This window comes from Salmo salar, chromosome ssa18 (assembly GCF_905237065.1).
Source record: "Salmo salar chromosome ssa18, Ssal_v3.1, whole genome shotgun sequence".
Lineage (NCBI taxonomy): Eukaryota > Metazoa > Chordata > Actinopteri > Salmoniformes > Salmonidae > Salmo > Salmo salar.
Genome location: NC_059459.1, coordinates 79983390 through 80010482, shown reverse-complemented (window position 1 = coordinate 80010482; position 27093 = coordinate 79983390). Strand labels below are relative to the sequence as shown.

Here is a 27093-nt window from a genome sequence, read left to right as displayed (position 1 = left end):
TACAGTAGACTACAGCCATGTTCCTCAGCCATGTACAGTAGACTACAGCCATGTTCCTCAGCCATGTACAGTAGACTACAGACAATATGTTCCTCAGCCATGTACAGTAGACTACAGACAATATGTTCCTCAGCCGTGTACAGTAGACTACAGCCATGTTCCTCCATCATGTACAGTAGACTACAGCCATGTTCCTCAGCCATGTACAGTAGACTACAGCCAATATGTTCCTCAGCCATGTACAGTAGACTACAGCCATGTTCCTCAGCCATGTACAGTAGACTACAGCCATGTTCCTCAGCCATGTACAGTAGACTACAGCCATGTTCCTCAGCCATGTACAGTAGACTACAGACAATATGTTCCTCAGCCATGTACAGTAGACTACAGCCATGTTCCTCAGCCGTGTACAGTAGACTACAGACATGTTCCTCCATCATGTACAGTAGACTACAGACAATATGTTCCTCAGCCATGTACAGTAGACTACAGACAATATGTTCCTCAGCCATGTACAGTAGACTACAGACAATATGTTCCTCAGCCGTGTACAGTAGACTACAGACAATATGTTCCTCAGCCATGTACAGTAGACTACAGACATGTTCCTCAGCCGTGTACAGTAGACTACAGACAATATGTTCCTCAGCCTGTACAGTAGACTACAGACAATATGTTCCTCAGCCGTGTACAGTAGACTACAGACAATATGTTCCTCAGCCGTGTACAGTAGACTACAGACAATATGTTCCTCAGCCATGTACAGTAGACTACAGACATGTTCCTCAGCCGTGTACAGTAGACTACAGCCATGTTCCTCCATCATGTACAGTAGACTACAGCCAGGGTTTAAATGGGAGGGATTTGAGGCCCAATGAGACAGGGAGAGGGTGAGAGAAAGAGACAGAGAGAGAGACAGAGAGAGAGAAACAGAGAGAGAGAGACAGAAAGAGAGCTATCTAGCAGCTCTCCAGGAACAGGATTAGAGCCTTCTGCCCTAACTAGCTAGCAGCTCTCCAGGAACAGGGTTGGAGAGCCTCCTGCCCTAACTAGCTAGCAGCTCTCCAGGAACAGGGTTGGAGAGCCTTCTGTCCTAACTAGCTAGCAGCTCTCCAGGAACAGGGTTGGAGAGCCTCCTGTCCTAACTAGCTAGCAGCTCCCCAGGAACAGGGTTGGAGAGTCTCCTGTCCTAACTAGCTAGCAGCTCTCCAGGAACAGGGTTGGAGAGTCTCCTGTCCTAACTAGCTAGCAGCTCTCCAGGAACAGGGTTGGAGAGCCTCCTGTCCTAACTAGCTAGCAGCTCCCCAGAACAGGGTTGGAGAGCCTCCTGTCCTAACTATCTAGCAGCTCCCCAGGAACAGGGTTGGAGAGTCTCCTGTCCTAACTAGCTAGCAGCTCTCCAGGAACAGGGTTGGAGAGCCTCCTGTCCTAACTAGCTAGCAGCTCTAAAACTAAAGGTACACAGACCTCCAACCTTACAAACTCTGCGAGCACTCAAAAATCCCAAACTCTAAGATCGCCTACTACTGTCCCCCTGGAGAGCATCGATGTCAACAACCGCAGGTCCATCGGCCAACACTGCTGAACAATCCTGCTAGCTCTTCCAAAACAGCCAAAATCCATTAACATTGCTAACCTTTACAAACCTTGTTAACGCTGCTTGCTGTCCCGCCCACCCATATACTTAGAGCCTTCTAACCCAGGCAATCCTAATGGAAAACATCCATAGACATTATTAACCTAAATAAACACACTATTCCCCCATACTTACAGAGCTCTGGCCCTGTTGAAACCAGACAATCCTGTCAACGGTCGAAATCTATAGACATCTCTAACCTTACTAGCATTGCTACCAGCCAAACACATCTACAGACTGTCTGAATGCTAAACACTCAAAACGGGGAGGAGCAGAGAAGATAAGATAGAATGATAGAGAGGTCAGAAGCAGGCCGGTCACGAGAAAGAGAGCCGTCTGTGTCGGACGCGTGAAGAGGTTCTGATGACATCAGCGCAAAAACCATAAACCAAAACATGAAGACACAGCATTGGGTTTGAACAAGGCTCAGAGCCAGAGGACCTGTTCAGAGGACTGTGCCGCAGCAGTTCACCGTTCTCTAGCAAGCACTTGATGATGAATGGAAACAGCGCAAAGCAAACCAAAGCCCTAACCTTAACCACTCGGAATTAATACCTAAACTTAACTCTTTGAGTTGTTTCTGTTTTAACCCTGTAACCATGTGGAATTAACCCTGTAACCATGTGGAATTAACCCTGTAACCATGTGGAATTAACCCTGTAACCATGTGGAATTAACCCTGTAACCATGCGGAATTAACCCTGTAACCATGTGGAATTAACCCTGTAACCATGTGGAATTAACCCTGTAACCATGCGGAATTAACCCTGTAACCATGCGGAATTAACCCTGTAACCATGCGGAATTAACCCTGTAACCATGCGGAATTAACCCTGTAACCATGCGGAATTAACCCTGTAACCATGTGGAATTAACCCTGTAACCATGCGGAATTAACCCTGTAACCATGTGGAATTAATGGATCAGAAATCAACGTTCATCCAATCACTTTAAATGATCTACATTATACCTTTGTGGAGTAGTAACACGTGGGAAAATATAGGGAATAGATTCATTTTGATTCACACACAAACACACACACGATGGCACAAATACCCATGGGCTTACTCACACACACACACACACACACACACACACAGTGATATGGATCCCCTCTGTGTGTCCTTGGTTCTAACTGGGCTGGGAAGTGCTTCTCTCTCTTCTATTACCTTCCAGAGTCACACACACACACACACACACACACACACACACACACACACACACAAGCACACACAAGCACACACTAACATACACACACACACACACACAAACTCAGTAAAGAGAAATAGAGAGAGAGAAAGAGAGAAAGAGAGATGGAGAAGGAGAGCGAGAGAAAGTGTGAGAGAGAGAGAGCGAGAGAGAGAGAGAGAGAGAGAGGAGAGAGAGAGACAGAGAGGAAAGAGGAGAGAGAGAGACAGAGAGAGCGAGAGAGAGGAGAGAGGGAGAGAGAGAGAGATGGAGAATGAGAGCAAAAGCGAGAGAGAGAGAGAGAGAGAGAGAGAGAGAGAGAGAGAGAGAGAGAGAGAGAAACAGAAAGACAGAGAAAGAGAGAGAGAGAGAGAGGTAAATTAAATGTGCTGTTATTGGTTATTGGCCTTTAAGTAGATCTGCTTCTCGAGTCCCATTTTTATCGTTTCATTTGGCCGGGATGTTCACAGGGAGGAAGGAATCTGTTAGGGAGGGCAAATGGGGTACCGATCAACAGGGTGTGTGTGTGTGTGTGTGTGTGTGTGTGTGTGTGTGTGTGTGTGTGTGTGTGTGTGTGTGTGTGTGTGTGTGTGTGTGTGTGTGTGTGTGTGTGTGTGTGTGTGTGTGTGTGTGTGTGGTGACCGTGATACATCAGGACCTTGTTAATTAATGGCAGATCGATAGAAGTCGTGGGAAGGAGACACGGTTGAAGTGTAAGCCGTGTTTAAACACTATTCAGAAGTAGTGCACTATAAGAGCGTAGGTTGTCATTTGGGACGCAACCATAACGATTTAGAAATAAAAGAGACACAAACGTTGTTTAAATGTTTAATGTGTCGGCAGAGAAAAAACACTAACATTGACGTGGAGGAAGATAAATCTCCTTCCTCACCTCTTCTCCTCTCAGGCTGTTCCCACAGGGAGAACGGGGAGAGAGGATGAGAGAGGAGGAGAAGAGATGGAGGAACAGACGGGGAGAGGGAGGAATATAGGGAGAGAAAAGAGAGACAGAAAGGGTGAAAAAAAGTCATAAATATTTTCTTAGAATGTGATTAGGGGATTTTTTTTATATTTTAAAGAGGAAATGTGTGTGTGTGTGTGTGTGTGTGTGTGTGTGTGTGTGTGTGTGTGTGTGTGTGTGTGTGTGTGTGTGTGTGTGTGTGTGTGTGTGTGTGTGTGTGTGTGTGTGTGTGTGCTTACGTACAGGAGTGATCCTTTTTGGCGTGCGTAGTTTGTGGTTTGCATGTACTGTAGTTATATTTACAAGGTAGTGAGATGGGAGTTGTAGTTCTGCTGTGGTATTGTTGTAGTTTTTTACGTCAAACTGAGGAGTTAACACTCCATTCAATCACGTCCGCTTTCGCCCAAACATCCGAATAGCCGTTGTTTTGACAGTGTCGAAGGTGAAACTGCGTCATAGCTCTCAAATCCACAAGCGTCTCCTGGAATTACACCTAAAGGTGACATTAGCAGATATCCCATAATTATTATTATTATTATCTGCAGCCTTTTTTTACAAGATCGAACATTGACACATAATCCAGATTAGTTTGATAGAAATCATCGTTATTTTGTTTAATGGTTTTCAATTTGAGCGTCCTTAAATATATATAGACTATCTTGTTCTGAATGTCTAACGTGTGAAGGGTGTGGCTTTGTGACAGCTGCTCACCGATTTCACAGCTCCTTACCAGTTACGCCTCCCACCAAAACATCAGCTCGTTAACACTTGATCTGATTGAACCTTAAATCAAATTCACAAGTTCGTTCTCTCGCCATCTCTCCCTCTCACACCTCTCTCCCACTCCCTCTCTCTCTCCCACTCCCTCTCTCTCAATTCAAGGGGCTTTATTTGCATGGGAAACATATGTTTACATTGCCAAAGCAAGTGAAATGGATAAACAAAAGTCAAAGAAACAATAAAAATTAACAGTAAACATTAACAGAAGTTCCAAAAGAATGAAGACATTTCAAATGTCATATTATTTACCTTTATTTAACTAGGCAAGTCAGTTAAGAACAAATTCTTATTTACAATGACGGCCTGCTGGGGAACAGTGGGTTAACTGCATTGTTCAGGGGCAGAACGACAGATTTTTACCTTGTCAGCTCAGGGATTTGATATTGCAACCTTCCGGTTACTAGTCCAACGCTCTAACCACTAGGCTACCTGCTGCCCCATATTATGTCTATATACAGTGTTGTAACGATGTGCAAATAGTTAAAGTACAAAAGGGAAAATAAATAAACATAAATATGGGTTGTATTTACAATGGTGTTTGTTCTTCACTGGTTGACCTTTTCTTGTGGCAACAGGTCACACATCTTGCTGCTGTGATGGCACACTGCGATATTTCACCCAGTAAATATGTGAGTTAATCAAAATTGGATTTGTTTTTGAATTCTTTGTGGATCTGTGTAATCTGAGGGAAATATGTGTCTCTAATATGGTCATACATTTGGCAGGAGGTTAGGAAGTGCAGCTCAGTTTCCACCTCATTTTGTGGGCAGTGTTGCACATAGCCTGTCTTCTCTTAAGAGCCATGTCTGTGTTTGTGAACAGAGCCCCAGGACCAGCTTGCTTAGGGGACTCTTCTCCAGGTTCATCTCTCTGTAGGTGATGGCTTTGTTATGGAAGGTTTGGGAATCGCTTCCTTTTAGGTGGTTGTAGAATTTAACGGCTCTTTTCTGGATTTTGATAATTAGCGGGTGTCAGACTAATTCTGCTCTGCATGCATTATTTGGTGTTTTACGTTGTACGCTGGGGATATTTTTGCAGAATTCCACATGCAGAGTCTCAATTTGGTGTTTGTCCCATTTTGTGAATTCTTGGTTGGTGAGCGGACCACAGACCTCACAACCATAAAGGGCAACGGGTTCTATAACTGATTGAAGAATTTTTAGCCAGATCCTAATTGGTATGTCAAATTGTATGTGCCTCTCTCACTCTCTATGTCCCGCCATTTCATTCAATTAATCTCCAACTCAGCTTCTCCTCTATCTGTGTCTGGGAAAAAAATTATAATTCACCATAAGATGGATGACATGACAGTTTATTATACAGTACACACACACACACACACACACACACACACACACACACAGATAAAATACGGCAGATATAACGAGAAAGAGAAGCAGGATGAAGATAAAACTACTAGAATTCTCGAAACCGTGAAATTCCATCCTGTAATTTGAAGTTGAGCTGTGTGTGTGTGTGTGTGTGTGTGTGTGTGTGTGTGTGTGTGTGTGTGTGTGTGTGTGTGTGTGTGTGTGTGTGTGTGTGTGTGTGTGTGTGTGTGTGTGTGTGTGTGTGTGTGTGTGTGTGTGTGTGTGTGTGTGTGTGTGTGTGTGTGTGTGTGTTGGGTGTGTGTGTGTGTGTGTGTGTGTGTGTGTGTGTGTGTGTGTGTGTGTGTGTGTGTGTGTGTGCGTGCGTGCGTGTGTGTGTGTGTCATTGAGCTTCACTGAGTGGGCTGAGATTTCATCATTTCCAGATGTTCCCTAAAGCTCATATCATACCACTATACCAGACAATAGGAAAAGGGACATCTTTATTCCTGATCCCTTCTCCTCCTCTCTTTCTTTCTATCCCTCTCTTCTGTCTCTCCTCTCTTCTCTCTTCTCTCTTTTCTATTCTGTCTCTCCATCTCTCTACCTCCATCTCACTCCCTCCATCTCTCTCTCCCTCCATCCCTCTCCCTCCATCCCTCTCCCTCCATCTCTCTCTCTCCATCTCTCCATCTCTCTCCCTCCATCTCTCTCCCTCCATCTCTCTCCCTCCATCTCTCTCCCTCCATCTCTCTTATCTACTTTATGTTGAACTACATCTGACCATTTAATCTTATTACAGCAAAGTCTTGACTCGCTCAGACAGACAGCGTGTGTGTATCCATGTGTGTGTTCATGTGTGTGTGTATCCATGTGTGTGTGTTCATCTGTGTCCATCTCTGACAGGTTCTCTCTCTCTCTCTCTCTCTCTCTCTCAAAATATGGTTCTGCTGCTGACAGACAAGACTCACACGCACACACTGAACAACTGACTGGGTATCCCTCCTTTTCATCAACATCACACACCATACACACACACCACACACACACACCATACACACACCATACACACACCATACACACACCATACACACACACCACACACACACACCATACACACACCACACACACACCATACAGACACCATACAGACACCATACACACACCATACACACACACACCACACACACACCATACACACACACACCATACACACACACCACACACACAACACACACACACACCATACACACACCACACACACACCATACACACACTATACACACACACCATACACACACACACACCATACACACACCAACACACACCATACACACACACACACCATACACACACACCATACACACACACCATACACACACCATACACACACACCACATACACACACCATACACCAACACACACACCATACATACACACCAACACACACACCATACACACACACCACACACCATACACACACACCCTACACACACCTTACACACACACCATACACACACACCTTACACACGCACCTTACACACACACCATACACACACCACACACACACCATACACACACCATACACACGCACCATACACACACACCATACATACACACCACACACACACACACACACACACACACACACACACACACACACACACACACACACACACACACACACCGCACACACACACACACCATCACACACACCATACACACACCATACACACACACACCACACACACACACACCAACACACACACCACACACACACACCATACACACACACCATACACACACACCACACACACACACCACACATACACACCATACATACACCACACACACACACACCACACACACACACACCACACACCACACATACACACACACCATACATACACCAACACACACACCATACACACACCACACACACACACACACACACCACACATACACACCACACACACACACACACACACACACACACACACACACACACACACACACACACACACACACACCACACACACACCACACACCACACATACACACCACACATACACACCACACATACACACCACACACACACACCACACACCACACATACACACACACCATACATACACCAACACACACACCATACACACACCACACACACACACACATACACCACACATACACACCACACACACATACCACACACCACACATACACACCACACACACACTGATGCAAACAGATATTTAATGACACAGCTAATTAGCTGATTAGACAGTGTCCAAATGGTACCCTTTTCCCTACATAGCACACAACCCCTATAGGCCCTGGTCAAAAGTAGTGCACTACATAGGGAATAGGGTGCCATTTGGCTCTCATCCGAGCAGGTATTATCCACGGTTAGGCTCTGCCGAGGGGAGACAGATAAGGTGACCCAGGACACAGAGAGTGTGTGTGTGTGTGTGTGTGTGTGTGTGTGTGTGTGTGTGTGTGTGTGTGTGTGTGTGTGTGTGTGTGTGTGTGTGTGTGTGTGTGTGTGTGTGTGTGTGTGTGTGTGTGTGTGTGTGTGTGTGTGTGGGTGTGTGTGTGTGTGTCTGAAAAGAGATAAATTGACCCAAGGGAAAGAGATCGTCTTGATGTTTTTCAAGCATCTCTAATTCTCAAATGTTTTTGCTTTCTGATAACGGAAAAGAGATTAGCGGCATACTTCCCCAGGGAGACGGCAGTTAGCTATAAGCTTTACATAATGACGGTCTGCCCCCTAAAGCACGCAGGGTATTCTGCGACATAAAAAAATAAATAATCTAATTGAAATACTTATTAAAATGTGTCTAAAAACGATTTGAATGTGTCATTGAGCCAATTGCACTTTATGGCAGCGAGGTGTGGGGTCCACTTGCAAAACAAGATTTCACCAAATGGGACAAACACCCCATTGAAACCCTACATGCAGAGTTCTGTAAGATTCTCCTACATGTTCAGAGGAAAACTACAAACAATGCATGCAGGGCAGAATTAGGCCAATATCCACTAATACAAAAATGTCAAAAAATAGCAATTCATTTTTGGAAACATCTAAAATACAGTGACCCCCTCTCATATCATTACCAAGCCCTGCAATGCCAAGAGCTGAGCAAAGAAAATAGTCCCCTCATCCAGCTGGTCCTGGGGCTGAGTTCACAAACCTGTTCTACTAACACACTAAAGCCTCAGGACCAGAACATCCAATCAATCAGAATAAACCAAATTACAACACAGTCAAAACAAAACTGCATTGCTTATTGGGAAACACAAGCACAAACACAAAGCAAAATGCAGTGCTCTCTGGCCCTAAATCGACAGTACACCATAGCTAACTATTTGACCATGGTTACTGATCAAAACAAAATACAGGCTCAGTGAGCACAGCCTAGTCATTGAGAAGGGTAGACACAGGAAAACCTGGCTCCCTGTAAAGGAAAGGCTGTGCAACCACTGCACAACAGCAGAACCTGAGACAGAGCTGCATTTCCTGACAAAATGTCAAAAATATAAAACAATTAGAGAGTGTAATTTCCCCAAAGACCTCTCTGATGAGAATAGGCTACCCGTCCTGTTGGGGGAGGACGCAGAGAGCTGTGTGTTGGCAGCGCACTACATTGCTGCCTGCCATAATATGAGGGACAGTGTCTGACAGACCAACCAACCTGCACATGTCCTCTATGCTTATTGTTCAATGTACGTTGATTCAAATTAATTATGTTAATATTGTACATCTCCAAAGTAAGCTTTGGCAATATGTACATTATTACGTTTATGCCAATAAAGCCAATTTAATTGAATTTAATTGAAAATTGAAAGAAAAGGGAAAATGAGTATTGGACAGACATTATGCTACTGTGACTGAACTACTGACTGAACTGAAGCCTGGTTGAACTAAAGCCTGACTGAACTGAAGCCTGACTGAACTAAAGCCTGACTGATCTAAATCCTGACTGATCTAAAGCCTGACTAAACTGAAGTCTGACTGATCTAAAGTCTGACTGAACTGAAGTCTGACTGAACTGAAGTCTGACTGAACTGAAGCCTGACTGAACTGAAGCCTGACTGAACTGAAGTCTGACTGAACTGAAGTCTGACTGATCTAAAGTCTGACTGAACTGAAGTCTGACTGAACTGAAGTCTGACTGAACTGAAGTCTGACTGAACTGAAGTCTGACTGAACTAAAGCCTGACTGAACTGAAGCCTGACTGAACTAAAGCCTGACTGAACTGAAGTCTGACTGAACTGAAGCCTGACTGAGATAGAGAAAGAGAAGGGAGACAGAGAAAGAGAAAGAGAGGGAGGGAGGGGGAGGGATGGAAGATCCTTGGGGGATTTAAGAGGGATGAAAAAGCTTGAGACACAGGGAGAGAGAAAAAGAAAGACAAGGAGAGAGAGAGAGAGCGAGGGGAAGGGAGAGAAACATCCTATGTTCAATGAACTGAAACAAAAGGATCCTGCCAGCTATCTTCAAAGACTTGGTGTGGCCACCCACCCACCCACCCACACACACACACACACACACACACACACACACACACACACACACACACACACACACACACACACACACACACACACACACACACACACACACACACACCAACACCAACACCAACACCAACACCAACAATGCTGTCAGACATAACTATACATGCTTTGACAGTAAAAAAAAGTAGCTTCAGAACTTGTAGCAGAGTCTCTGCCTAAAGGATAATTGGGTTGGGAAGAGTTATTGTCAACATTACAGAACATTGTTATAAACATTTGTGTCAACATTCCGCTGGCAGAGAGGGAGTGTCAATCAAGATATTTAAAACCCGTTGAGCTGACAGACGTTTTACACTGTTTTCACTCTTGGTTTTAGACTAAATCTGGCAAAGATGGTCATATTTTATTCATGTCGTAATCCCCCCCTCTCCCACTCTCCCAAAAAGCTATGACCTTTGGCTTTGACCTGGAGTTGATTATTAATATCTGAGAAAAAAAAACCATAGCTAGTACTCTATGTAACCCATTACTAGTACTCTATGTGACCCATTACTAGTACTCTATGTAACCCATTACTAGTACTCTATGTAACCCATTACTAGTACTCTATGTAACCCATTACTAGTACTCTATGTGACCCATTACTAGTACTCTATGTAACCCATTACTAGTACTCTATGTAACCCATTACTAGTACTCTATCTAACCCATTACTAGTGCTCTATGTGACCCATTACTAGTACTCTATGTGACCCATTACTAGGACTCTATGTAACCCATTACTAGTACTCTATGTAACCCATTACTAGTACTCTATGTAACCCATTACTAGTACTCTATGTGACCCATTACTAGTACTCTATGTGACCCATTACTAGTACTCTATGTAACCCATTACTAGTACTCTATGTAACCCATTACTAGTACTCTATGTAACCCATTACTAGTACTCTATGTAACCCATTACTAGTACTATCTATGTACGACCCATTACTAGTACGCTATGTAACCCATTACTAGTACTCTATGTCACCCATTACTAGTACTCTATGTAACCCATTACTAGTACTCTATGTGACCCATTACTAGTACTCTATGTAACCCATTACTAGTACTCTATGTAACCCATTACTAGTACTCTATGTGACCCATTACTAGTACTCTATGTAACCCATTACTAGTACTCTATGTGACCCATTACTAGAACTCTATGTGACCCATTACTAGTACTCTATGTAACCCATTACTAGTACTCTATGTAACCCATTACTAGTACTCTATGTGACCCATTACTAGTACTCTATGTGACCCATTACTAGTACTCTATGTAACCCATTACTAGTACTCTATGTAACCCATTACTAGTACTCTATGTAACCCATTACTAGTACTCTATGTAACCCATTACTAGTACTCTATGTGACCCATTACTAGTACTCTATGTAACCCATTACTAGTACTCTATGTAACCCATTACTAGTACTCTATGTAACCCATTACTAGTACTCTATGTGACCCATTACTAGTACTCTATGTAACCCATTACTAGTACTCTATGTAACCCATTACTAGTACTCTATGTGACCCATTACTAGTACTCTATGTAACCCATTACTAGTACTCTATGTAACCCATTACTAGTACTCTATGTAACCCATTACTAGTACTCTATGTAACCCATTACTAGTACTCTATGTGACCCATTACTAGTACTCTATGTAACCCATTACTAGTACTCTATGTAACCCATTACTAGTACTCTATGTGACCCATTACTAGTACTCTATGTAACCCATTACTAGTACATTTAATTTACATTTAATCATTTAACTCTTATCTAGCTACAAATGGTGCATTCACCCATACGAGTACTCTATGTAACCCATTACTAGTACTCTATGTGACCCATTACTAGTACTCTATGTAACCCATTACTAGTACTCTATGTAACCCATTACTAGTACTCTATGTGACCCATTACTAGTACTCTATGTAACCCATTACTAGTACTCTATGTAACCCATTACTAGTACTCTATGTGACCCATTACTAGTACTCTATGTAACCCATTACTAGTACTCTATGTAACCCATTACTAGTACTCTATGTAACCCATTACTAGTACTCTATGTAACCCATTACTAGTACTCTATGTAACCCATTACTAGTACTCTATGTAACCCATTACTAGTACTCTATGTAACCCATTACTAGTACTCTATGTAACCCATTACTAGTACTCTATGTGACCCATTACTAGTACTCTATGTAACCCATTACTAGTCCTCTATGTAACCCATTACTAGTACTCTATGTAACCCATTACTAGTACTCTATGTAACCCATTACTAGTACTCTATGTGACGTACCCATTACTCAGTATGAGCCAATATTTGGTTAATAAACGAATAGTCTTAACTAATAGTGTCTCTCGTCCCAGAGACTGGATTGAGTAATACAGGATCTCAATGGTACTAGTACACATTACAAGTATAAACTAACTAGAACTATGTGACCCATTACTAAAACAATGTGACCCATGAATAATCCTTTTTCATACTGGTTCTGAGTTTAAATGATTATGAACCATTAGTCTTTAAGACATGAGTACTCTATGTAACCCATTGAGCTAGTACTCTATGTAAACCATATGTCTAATACACTCTATGTGACCCTCTAGTAAGAATCCAGTTTAGTACTTTTACTGTCCCGCAGTTGTACTCTATGAACCCATTACTAGTGCTCTATGTAACGCATTACTAGTACTCTATAGTGCAGCCATTACTAGTACTCTATGTAACCCCATTACCCTATCACTAAGTAAACTCAGTATAGTGCTAACGCCATACTAGTACTCTATGCTAGAACCCAAAATGTTTTATCTACTACTGCCAGTACTAGTACTCTATGATGGCTCCATTACTAGGTATTACATTTACTGTAACCCATTACTTGGACTTGCCTACCTACCTCTCCGATTACTAGTACTCTTTGAACCCATTGCTAGTACTCTATGTAACCCATTACTAGTACTCTATGTGACCCATTACTAGTACTCTATGTAACCCATTACTAGTACTCTATGTGACCCATTACTAGTACTCTATGTAACCCATTACTAGTACTCTATGTAACCCATTACTAGTACTCTATGTAACCCATTACTAGTACTCTATGTGACCCATTACTAGTACTCTATGTAACCCATTACTAGTACTCTATGTGACCCATTACTAGTACTCTATGTGACCCATTACTAGTACTCTATGTAACCCATTACTAGTACTCTATGTAACCCATTACTAGTACTCTATGTGACCCATTACTAGTACTCTATGTAACCCATTACTAGTACTCTATGTGACCCATTACTAGTACTCTATGTGACCCATTACTAGTACTCTATGTAACCCATTACTAGTACTTTATGTAACCCATTACTAGTACTCTATGTGACCCATTACTAGTACTCTATGTAACCCATAACTAGTACTCTATGTAACCCATTACTAGTACTCTATGTGACCCATTACTAGTACTCTATGTAACCCATTACTAGTACTCTATGTAACCCATTACTAGTACTCTATGTAACCCATTACTAGTACTCTATGTAACCCATTACTAGTACTCTATGTGACCCATTACTAGTACTCTATGTAACCCATTACTAGTACTTCATGTAACCCATTACTAGTACTCTATGTGACCCATTACTAGTACTCTATGTAACCCATTACTAGTACATTTACATTTACATTTAAGTCATTTAACAGACGCTCTTATCCAGAGCGACTTACAAAATGGTGCATTCACCTCATGATACTCTATGTAACCCATTACTAGTACTCTATGTGACCCATTACTAGTACTCTATGTAACCCATTACTAGTACTCTATGTAACCCATTACTAGTACTCTATGTGACCCATTACTAGTACTCTATGTAACCCATTACTAGTACTCTATGTAACCCATTACTAGTACTCTATGTGACCCATTACTAGTACTCTATGTAACCCATTACTAGTACTCTATGTAACCCATTACTAGTACTCTATGTAACCCATTACTTGTACTCTATGTAACCCATTACTAGTACTCTATGTAACCCATTACTAGTACTCTATGTAACCCATTACTAGTACTCTATGTTACCCATTACTAGTACTCTATGTAACCCATTACTAGTACTCTATGTAACCCATTACTAGTCCTCTATGTAACCCATTACTAGTACTCTATGTAACCCATTACTAGTACTCTATGTAACGCCTCAATCTTTCTCGTTGCTATGGTTGTCACGTATCCCCTTGACTCACAGTATGAGCCAATATTTGGTTAATAAACGAATAGTCTTAACTAATAGTGTCTCTCGTCCAGAGACTGGATTGAGTAATACAGGATCTCAATGGTCTAGTACACAGTAGAAGTATAAACTAACGTATAGAAATATGATGATATTATAAAAAAATGTGAATGAATAATCCTTTTTCATACTGGTTTGGTTTCTGAGTTTAAATGATTATGAATCATTAGTTTTAAAAGAGACATGAGAGAAGTCATAATGAAACTCGGGAGGGGCTGAGTACAGGGAAACCATATCTTTGTCTAATACAGCTGTATTGACCCTCTGGGAAGAATCCACTTGGTTTAGAGCTTTTCACAGTGTCCGTCGAGTTGTCACTCTGATAATAGAACATAACAAATGCTTTATAATGCTTTATAATGCTTTATAATGCAGTCCATACATAGATATAACCTGCACAAAGCATTACCCGGATAAATCACTAAATAAACTTCAGTTAGTGCTAAACACGGCCACTAGAATCTTGACTAGAACCCAAAATGTTTTATCATACTACTCCAGTGCTAGCCTCTATGCACTGGCTTCCTGTTAAGGCTAGGTCTGATTTCAAGGTTTTACTGATAACCTACACAAAGCACTACTTGGACTTGCTCCTACCTACCTCTCCGATTTGGTCCTTTTTTCAACCCATAGCTAGTCCTCTATGTAACCCATTACTAGTACTCTATGTGACCCATTACTAGTCCTCTATGTAACCCATTACTAGTACTCTATGTGACCCATTACTAGTCCTCTATGTAACCCATTACTAGTACTCTATGTAACCCATTACTAGTACTCTATGTAACCCATTACTAGTACTCTATGTGACCCATTACTAGTCCTCTATGTAACCCATTACTAGTACTCTATGTGACCCATTACTAGTCCTCTATGTAACCCATTACTAGTACTCTATGTAACCCATTACTAGTACTCTATGTAACCCATTACTAGTACTCTATGTGACCCATTACTAGTCCTCTATGTAACCCATTACTAGTACTCTATGTGACCCATTACTAGTACTCTATGTGACCCATTACTAGTCCTCTATGTAACCCATTACTAGTACTCTATGTAACCCATTACTAGTACTCTATGTAACCCATTACTAGTACTCTATGTGACCCATTACTAGTCCTCTATGTAACCCATTACTAGTCCTCTATGTAACCCATTACTAGTACTCTATGTAACCCATTACTAGTACTCTATGTAACCCATTACTAGTACTCTATGTGACCCATTACTAGTCCTCTATGTAACCCATTACTAGTACTCTATGTGACCCATTACTAGTCCTCTATGTAACCCATTACTAGTACTCTATGTAACCCATTACTAGTACTCTATGTAACCCATTACTAGTACTCTATGTGACCCATTACTAGTCCTCTATGTAACCCATTACTAGTACTCTATGTGACCCATTACTAGTACTCTATGTGACCCATTACTAGTCCTCTATGTAACCCATTACTAGTACTCTATGTAACCCATTACTAGTACTCTATGTAACCCATTACTAGTACTCTATGTGACCCATTACTAGTCCTCTATGTAACCCATTACTAGTACTCTATGTGACCCATTACTAGTACTCTATGTAACCCATTACTAGTACTCTATGTAACCCATTACTAGTACTCTATGTAACCCATTACTAGTACTCTATGTAACCCATTACTAGTACTCTATGTGACCCATTACTAGTACTCTATGTAACCCATTACTAGTACTTTATGTAACCCATTACTAGTACTCTATGTGACCCATTACTAGTACTCTATGTAACCCTTTACTAGTACATTTACATTTACATTTAAGTCATTTAGCAGACGCTCTTATCCAGAGCGACTTACAAAATGGTGCATTCACCTTATGATACTCTATGTAACCCATTACTAGTACTCTATGTGACCCATTACTAGTACTCTATGTAAGCCATTACTAGTACTCTATGTAACCCATTACTAGTACTCTATGTGACCCATTACTAGTACTCTATGTAACCCATTACTAGTACTCTATGTAACCCATTACTAGAACTCTATGTGACCCATTACTAGTACTCTATGTAACCCATTACTAGTACTCTATGTAACCCATTACTAGTACTCTATGTAACCCATTACTAGTACTCTATGTAACCCATTACTAGTACTCTATGTGACCCATTACTAGTACTCTATGTAACCCATTACTAGTACTCTATGTAACCCATTACTAGTACTCTATGTAACCCATTACTAGTACTCTATGTAACCCATTACTAGTACTCTATGTGACCCATTACTAGTACTCTATGTAACCCATTACTAGTACTCTATGTAACCCATTACTAGTACTCTATGTAACCCATTACTAGTACTCTATGTGACCCATTACTAGTACTCTATGTAACCCATTACTAGTACTCTATGTAACCCATTACTAGTACTCTATGTAACCCATTACTAGTACTCTATGTAACCCATTACTAGTACTCTATGTGACCCATTACTAGTACTCTATGTGACCCATTACTAGTACTCTATGTAACCCATTACTAGTACTCTATGTAACCCATTACTAGTACTCTATGTAACCCATTACTAGTACTCTATGTAACCCATTACTAGTACTCTATGTGACCCATTACTAGTACTCTATGTGACCCATTACTAGTACTCTATGTAACCCATTACTAGTACTTTATGTAACCCATTACTAGTACTCTATGTGACCCATTACTAGTACTCTATGTAACCCATAACTAGTACTCTATGTAACCCATTACTTGTACTCTATGTGACCCATTACTAGTACTCTATGTAACCCATTACTAGTACTCTATGTAACCCATTACTAGTACTCTATGTAACCCATTACTAGTACTCTATGTAACCCATTACTAGTACTCTATGTGACCCATTACTAGTACTCTATGTAACCCATTACTAGTACTTCATGTAACCCATTACTAGTACTCTATGTGACCCATTACTAGTACTCTATGTAACCCATTACTAGTACATTTACATTTACATTTAAGTCATTTAACAGACGCTCTTATCCAGAGCGACTTACAAAATGGTGCATTCACCTCATGATACTCTATGTAACCCATTACTAGTACTCTATGTGACCCATTACTAGTACTCTATGTAACCCATTACTAGTACTCTATGTAACCCATTACTAGTACTCTATGTGACCCATTACTAGTACTCTATGTAACCCATTACTAGTACTCTATGTAACCCATTACTAGTACTCTATGTGACCCATTACTAGTACTCTATGTAACCCATTACTAGTACTCTATGTAACCCATTACTAGTACTCTATGTAACCCATTACTAGTACTCTATGTAACCCATTACTAGTACTCTATGTAACCCATTACTAGTACTCTATGTAACCCATTACTAGTACTCTATGTGACCCATTACTAGTACTCTATGTAACCCATTACTAGTACTCTATGTGACCCATTACTAGTACTCTATGTAACCCATTACTAGTACTCTATGTAACCCATTACTAGTACTCTATGTAACCCATCACTAGTACTCTATGTAACCCATTACTAGTACTCTATGTGACCCATTACTAGTACTCTATGTAACCCATTACTAGTACTCTATGTAACCCATTACTAGTACTCTATGTAACCCATTACTAGTACTCTATGTGACCCATTACTAGTACTCTATGTAACCCATTACTAGTACTCTATGTAACCCATTACTAGTACTCTATGTAACCCATTACTAGTACTCTATGTGACCCATTACTAGTACTCTATGTGACCCATTACTAGTACTCTATGTAACCCATTACTAGTACTCTATGTAACCCATTACTAGTACTCTATGTAACCCATTACTAGTACTCTATGTAACCCATTACTAGTACTCTATGTGACCCATTACTAGTACTCTATGTGACCCATTACTAGTACTCTATGTAACCCATTACTAGTACTTTATGTAACCCATTACTAGTACTCTATGTGACCCATTACTAGTACTCTATGTAACCCATAACTAGTACTCTATGTAACCCATTACTTGTACTCTATGTGACCCATTACTAGTACTCTATGTAACCCATTACTAGTACTCTATGTAACCCATTACTAGTACTCTATGTAACCCATTACTAGTACTCTATGTAACCCATTACTAGTACTCTATGTGACCCATTACTAGTACTCTATGTAACCCATTACTAGTACTTCATGTAACCCATTACTAGTACTCTATGTGACCCATTACTAGTACTCTATGTAACCCATTACTAGTACATTTACATTTACATTTAAGTCATTTAACAGACGCTCTTATCCAGAGCGACTTACAAAATGGTGCATTCACCTCATGATACTCTATGTAACCCATTACTAGTACTCTATGTGACCCATTACTAGTACTCTATGTAACCCATTACTAGTACTCTATGTAACCCATTACTAGTACTCTATGTGACCCATTACTAGTACTCTATGTAACCCATTACTAGTACTCTATGTAACCCATTACTAGTACTCTATGTGACCCATTACTAGTACTCTATGTAACCCATTACTAGTACTCTATGTAACCCATTACTAGTACTCTATGTAACCCATTACTAGTACTCTATGTAACCCATTACTTGTACTCTATGTAACCCATTACTAGTACTCTATGTAACCCATTACTAGTACTCTATGTAACCCATTACTAGTACTCTATGTTACCCATTACTAGTACTCTATGTAACCCATTACTAGTACTCTATGTAACCCATTACTAGTCCTCTATGTAACCCATTACTAGTACTCTATGTAACCCATTACTAGTACTCTATGTAACGCCTCAATCTTTCTCGTTGCTATGGTTGTCACGTATCCCCTTGACTCACAGTATGAGCCAATATTTGGTTAATAAACGAATAGTCTTAACTAATAGTGTCTCTCGTCCAGAGACTGGATTGAGTAATACAGGATCTCAATGGTCTAGTACACAGTAGAAGTATAAACTAACGTATAGAAATATGATGATATTATAAAAAAATGTGAATGAATAATCCTTTTTCATACTGGTTTGGTTTCTGAGTTTAAATGATTATGAATCATTAGTTTTAAAAGAGACATGAGAGAAGTCATAATGAAACTTGGGAGGGGCTGAGTACAGGGAAACCATATCTTTGTCTAATACAGCTGTATTGACCCTCTGGGAAGAATCCACTTGGTTTAGAGCTTTTCACAGTGTCCGTCGAGTTGTCACTCTGATAATAGAACATAACAAATGCTTTATAATGCTTTATAATGCTTTATAATGCAGTCCATACATAGATATAACCTGCACAAAGCATTACCCGGATAAATCACTAAATAAACTTCAGTTAGTGCTAAACACGGCCACTAGAATCTTGACTAGAACCCAAAATGTTTTATCATACTACTCCAGTGCTAGCCTCTATGCACTGGCTTCCTGTTAAGGCTAGGTCTGATTTCAAGGTTTTACTGATAACCTACACAAAGCACTACTTGGACTTGCTCCTACCTACCTCTCCGATTTGGTCCTTTTTTCAACCCATAGCTAGTCCTCTATGTAACCCATTACTAGTACTCTATGTGACCCATTACTAGTCCTCTATGTAACCCATTACTAGTACTCTATGTGACCCATTACTAGTCCTCTATGTAACCCATTACTAGTACTCTATGTAACCCATTACTAGTACTCTATGTAACCCATTACTAGTACTCTATGTGACCCATTACTAGTCCTCTATGTAACCCATTACTAGTACTCTATGTGACCCATTACTAGTCCTCTATGTAACCCATTACTAGTACTCTATGTAACCCATTACTAGTACTCTATGTAACCCATTACTAGTACTCTATGTGACCCATTACTAGTCCTCTATGTAACCCATTACTAGTACTCTATGTGACCCATTACTAGTACTCTATGTGACCCATTACTAGTCCTCTATGTAACCCATTACTAGTACTCTATGTAACCCATTACTAGTACTCTATGTAACCCATTACTAGTACTCTATGTGACCCATTACTAGTCCTCTATGTAACCCATTACTAGTACTCTATGTGACCCATTACTAGTACTCTATGTAACCCATTACTAGTACTCTATGTAACCCATTACTAGTACTCTATGTAACCCATTACTAGTACTCTATGTAACCCATTACTAGTACTCTATGTGACCCATTACTAGTACTCTATGTAACCCATTACTAGTACTTTATGTAACCCATTACTAGTACTCTATGTGACCCATTACTAGTACTCTATGTAACCCATTACTAGTACATTTACATTTACATTTAAGTCATTTAGCAGACGCTCTTATCCAGAGCGACTTACAAAATGGTGCATTCACCTTATGATACTCTATGTAACCCATTACTAGTACTCTATGTGACCCATTACTAGTACTCTATGTAAGCCATTACTAGTACTCTATGTAACCCATTACTAGTACTCTATGTGACCCATTACTAGTACTCTATGTAACCCATTACTAGTACTCTATGTAACCCATTACTAGAACTCTATGTGACCCATTACTAGTACTCTATGTAACCCATTACTAGTACTCTATGTAACCCATTACTAGTACTCTATGTAACCCATTACTTGTACTCTATGTAACCCATTACTAGTACTCTATGTAACCCATTACTAGTACTCTATGTAACCCATTACTAGTACTCTATGTTACCCATTACTAGTACTCTATGTAACCCATTACTAGTACTCTATGTAACCCATTACTAGTCCTCTATGTAACCCATTACTAGTACTCTATGTAACCCATTACTAGTACTCTATGTAACGCCTCAATCTTTCTCGTTGCTATGGTTGTCACGTATCCCCTTGACTCACAGTATGAGCCAATATTTGGTTAATAAACGAATAGTCTTAACTAATAGTGTCTCTCGTCCAGAGACTGGATTGAGTAATACAGGATCTCAATGGTCTAGTACACAGTAGAAGTATAAACTAACGTATAGAAATATGATGATATTATAAAAAAATGTGAATGAATAATCCTTTTTCATACTGGTTTGGTTTCTGAGTTTAAATGATTATGAATCATTAGTTTTAAAAGAGACATGAGAGAAGTCATAATGAAACTTGGGAGGGGCTGAGTACAGGGAAACCATATCTTTGTCTAATACAGCTGTATTGACCCTCTGGGAAGAATCCACTTGGTTTAGAGCTTTTCACAGTGTCCGTCGAGTTGTCACTCTGATAATAGAACATAACAAATGCTTTATAATGCTTTATAATGCTTTATAATGCAGTCCATACATAGATATAACCTGCACAAAGCATTACCCGGATAAATCACTAAATAAACTTCAGTTAGTGCTAAACACGGCCACTAGAATCTTGACTAGAACCCAAAATGTTTTATCATACTACTCCAGTGCTAGCCTCTATACACTGGCTTCCTGTTAAGGCTAGGTCTGATTTCAAGGTTTTACTGATAACCTACACAAAGCACTACTTGGACTTGCTCCTACCTACCTCTCCGATTTGGTCCTGCCGTACATACCTACACGTACGCACAAGACGCAGGCCTCCTAATTGTCCCTAGAATTTCTAAGCAAACAGCTGGAGGCAGGGCTTTCTCCTATAGAGCTCCATTTTTATGGAATGGTCTGCCTACCCATGTGAGAGACGCAGACTCGGTCTTAAGCTCTAAGTCTTTATTGAAGACTCTTTTTTTCAGTAGGTCCTATGATTGAGTGTAGTCTGGCCCAGGGATGTGAAGGTGAACGGAAAGGCACTGGAGCAACGAACCGCCGTTGATGTCTCTGCCTGGCCGGTTCCCCTCTCTCCTCTGGGATTCTCTGCCTCTGACCCTATTACAGGGGCTGAGTCACTGGCTTACTGGTGCTCTTCCTTGTCGTCCCAAGGAGGGGTGCGTCACTTGAGTGGGTTGAGTCACTGACGTGATCTTCCTGTCCGGGTTGGCGCCTCCTCAGGTTCGTGCTGTGGTGGAGATCTTTGTGTGCTACACTCAGCCTCATCTCAAGGTAGTAAGTTGGTGGTCTGTTGATATGCTTCTAGTGGTGTGGGGGCTGTGCTTTGGCAAAGTGGGTGGGGTTATATCCTGCCTGGTTGGCCCTGTCCGGGGGTATTGTCGGACTGGGCCACAGGGTCTCCCAACCCCTCCTGTCTCAGCCTCCATCATCTATGCTGCAGTAGTTTATGTGTCGGGGGGCTAGGCTGTCTGTTGTATCTGGAGTATTTATCCTTTCTTATCCAGTGTCCTCTCTCCCCTCCCGGAGGACTTGAGCCCTAGGACCTTGCCTCAGGACTACCTGGCCTGATGACTCCTTGCTGTCTCCAGTCCACGTGGTCATGGTGCTGCTCCAGTTTCAACTGTTCTGCCTGTGGCTATGGAACCCTGACCTCTTCACCGGACGTGCTACCTGTTCCAGACCTGCTGTTTTCAACTCTCTCTCTCTACCGCACCTGCTGTCTCGAACTCTGAATTATCGGCTATGAAAAGCCAACTGACATTTACTCCTGAGGTGCTGACCTGTTGCACCCTCTACAACCACTGTGATTATTATTATCTGACCCTGCTGGTCATCTATGAACATTTGAACATCTTGGCCATGTTCTGTTATAATCTCCACCTGGCACAGCCAGAAGAGGACTGGCCACCCCTCAGGGCCTGGTTCCGCTCTAGTCTTCTAAAACGGTGGGAAATCAATCAAATACGTTTTGCATATACATCTTTTTTTTAAGTAAATCTCAATTTCGGGGACTGTCAGCTTAAGAGGTATTTAACGCTCCATCGTTCAAATAGATTATTTGCTTTGGAGAGAGAAAAAAATGGATATACTTTGTGTCTGTACTGTTAGCTCTGCGGCTAACCTAACAGTGGCTAACCTAACAGTGGCTAACCTAACAGTGGCTAACCTAACAGCGGCTAACCTAACAGCGGCTAACCTAACAGCGGCTAACCTAACAGTGGCTAACCTAACAGCGGCTAACCTAACAGTGGCTAACCTAACAGCGGCTAACCTAACAGCGGCTAACCTAACAGCGGCTAACCTAACAGCGGCTAACCTAACAGCGGCTAACCTAACAGTGGGTAACGCACATTTTACCTCTGAAATAAAATCACTACGAAGTCATGAAAGTAGTTCTTCATTAAAGCTCTCCTACTCTCTGTGTGTGGACCAAAGTCTGTCTGTCTGTGTGGACCGAAGTCTGTCTGTGTGGACCAAAGTCTGTCTGTGTGGACCAAAGTCTGTGTGTCTGTGTGGACCAAAGTCTGTCTGTCTGTGTGGACCAAAGTCTGTCTGTGTGGACCAAAGTCTGTCTGTCTGTGTGGACCGAAGTCTGTCTGTGTGGACCAAAGTCTGTCTGTGTGGACCAAAGTCTGTGTGTCTGTGTGGACCAAAGTCTGTCTGTCTGTGTGGACCAAAGTCTGTCTGTGTGGACCAAAGTCTGTCTGTCTGTCTGTGTGGACCAAAGTCTGTCTGTGTGTCTGTGTGGACCAAAGTCTGTGTGTCTGTGTGGACCAAAGTCTGTGTGTCTGTGTAGACCAAAGTCTTTCTGTGTGGACCAAAGTCTGTCTGTCTGTGTGGACCAAAGTCTGTCTGTGTGGACCAAAGTCTGTGTGTCTGTGTGGACCAAAGTCTGTCTGTCTGTCTGTGTGGACCAAAGTCTGTCTGTGTGTCTGTGTGGACCAAAGTCTGTGTGTCTGTGTGGACCAAAGTCTGTGTGTCTGTGTAGACCAAAGTCTTTCTGTGTGGACCAAAGTCTGTCTGTCTGTCTGTGTGGACCAAAGTCTGTGTGTGTGGACCAAAGTCTGTGTGTCTGTGTAGACCAAAGTCTGTGTGTCTGTGTAGACCAAAGTCTGTCTGTGTGGACCAAAGTCTGTCTGTGTGGACCAAAGTCTGTCTGTCTGTCTGTGTGGACCAAAGTCTGTGTGTGTGGACCAAAATCTGTGTGTCTGTGTGGACCGAAGTCTGTCTGTGTGGACCAAAGTTTGTCTGTGTGGACCAAAGTCTGTGTGTCTGTGTAGACCAAAGTCTTTCTGTGTGGACCAAAGTCTGTCTGTCTGTCTGTCTGTGTGGACCAAAGTCTGTGTGTGTGGACCAAAGTCTGTGTGTCTGTGTAGACCAAAGTCTGTGTGTCTGTGTAGACCAAAGTCTGTCTGTGTGGACCAAAGTCTGTGTGTGTGGACCAAAATCTGTGTGTCTGTGTGGACCGAAGTCTGTCTGCGTGGACCAAAGTTTGTCTGTGTGGACCAAAGTCTGTGTGTCTGTGTAGACCAAAGTCTTTCTGTGTGGACCAAAGTCTGTCTGTCTGTCTGTGTGGACCAAAGTCTGTGTGTGTGGACCAAAGTCTGTCTGTGTGGACCAAAGTTTGTCTGTGTGGACCAAAGTCTGTGTGCGCTGACCAAATGCCACCCTATTCCCTTTATAGTGCACTATTTAGGGAACAGGGAGCCATTTGGAACTCATCCTCTATCTTGTTCTTAGACGTTCCACAACTAGAACACCAAATGTGTCAGATAGTCACAATGTCAACTGGATTACAACTGGAATGGCTGATGAGTTGGTACATTTAGCCAGCGCTCTATTCCACACACACACACACACACACACACACACACACACACACACACACACACACACACACACACACACACACACACACACACACACAAAGAGAGAGAACCATAACCCCTGGAACTCTCTGAGTGCTCGGTGGTACACAGACACTCCACACACAGACACACCCTTCCCTTCATATGTACACACACACACACACACACACACACACACACACACACACACACACACACACACACACACACACACACACACACACACACACACACACACACACACACACACTACCTTGACCCCCCGGACTCTGAACTCAGAGAGAGCGCGGTGCATCTTGGCGGCCGCGGTGGACATGTCTTTCCCTGAGGCGATGACTTTGACCAGCAGAGAATCATAGTGGGGGGAGATCACAGCTCCAGGGAAGGCTGAGGCTGAGTCTAGACGTATCCCCATTCCTTCACCACTACGGAACACCTGGAGAGGAGAGGAGAGGAGAGGAGAGGTATTGTGTTTTTAATAAACAATTAAATTAAACAGACCTGACTAATCAGGAGACTCTCGGGTATGTTGTGGTGGACTGTCATTACAATTGCTTCACGGGAACCTGGTAAAAATGTGTTAAAATTTGTTTTAAACGTTTTTAGTGTGGCCATCCACAGGGAGGCTCTGAATGCGCTGTGTCCGCCCACTCTGCTGAGTGGTGATTACATTTGACTTATGTTATAAAATACAAAACAAATAGTATTATTCATTTTATTCGTTATCATTCTCAAAAATGTCATTAACAGTATATCCAAGAAGTTGGATTTCATAACCTTAATACATCCCATAATAAGCACCGAGCTCGGTTGTCATGTAGAAACTTTTGAGGGTTTGAGATGTTGTGGTGGTCGTCTTCAAAGGTGTTTCCGTGTGTCGCTAAAAAAGGCTAAGTTAATGTGACACGAGCTGAATTAAATGAAAAAAAACTAAGTCAGCGTGACACGAGATGAATTAAATGAAAAAAAAAGTCAGCGTGACACGAGATGAATTAAGTGAAAAAAAGTGCTCCTTTGACATTTAACAGAGGTATGCTTTGTTTTTCTGAGAAAAAATATCTGGGATTTTTGCATATGAAAAGCGTATACTGAAAAAATGAAAATACTACGTCATGTTTCAAAATCAATATATTTTAGTACCTCCATTTTGTTTCATGTCCTGCAGATTCTAGAATAAAGATGATAAGTTCACTGGTGAGCCAATCAGGTAGCTCTCATTCTCTCACATCATCCAGTGGTGAGCCTATCAGGTAGCTCTCCTTCTCTCACATCATCCAGCGGTGAGCCTATCAGGTAGCTCTCATTCTCTCACATCATCCAGCGGTGAGCCTATCAGGTAGCTCTCATTCTCTCACATCATCCAGCGGTGAGCCTATCAGGTAGCTCTCATTCTCTCGCATAGCTGATGAGATGCTATTTTCCAGATTCTCGACCCTTTGTTTTTTCTACTGATTTAGTCACCCTAACATGAGATTTTGAGATCATTTAAAAAAAAAATAAAATTGTGTACACATTTATCAACTTTATTGTACCAATTATTTTTTTTTAAATATGTGTTTTTTGATTAGACACTACACTGCGTCAGCATGCTGTCAGAGCTAACCACTTATGGAGCTAATGCTCTCAAATCATATCCTAATATCAACAGCAGATGAGACTTATATTCATAATATAGCTAACTTAGTTAACGTTGGCTAACATACAT

General features: G+C 41.5%; 1 protein-coding gene across 3 annotated transcripts in view; it reads right to left on the bottom strand.

The window, feature by feature from the left end:
- LOC106592454 (pyruvate carboxylase, mitochondrial) overlaps nucleotides 1-27093 on the bottom strand; it is a 482562-nt gene that overhangs the window by 237623 nt on the left and 217846 nt on the right. For all 3 annotated transcript variants that reach the window (XM_045701616.1, XM_045701615.1, XM_045701617.1), the window contains exon 12: nucleotides 25642-25824. In XM_045701616.1, the coding sequence (XP_045557572.1) occupies nucleotides 25642-25824 (183 nt within the window). The remainder of the gene's footprint in view (nucleotides 1-25641; nucleotides 25825-27093) is intronic.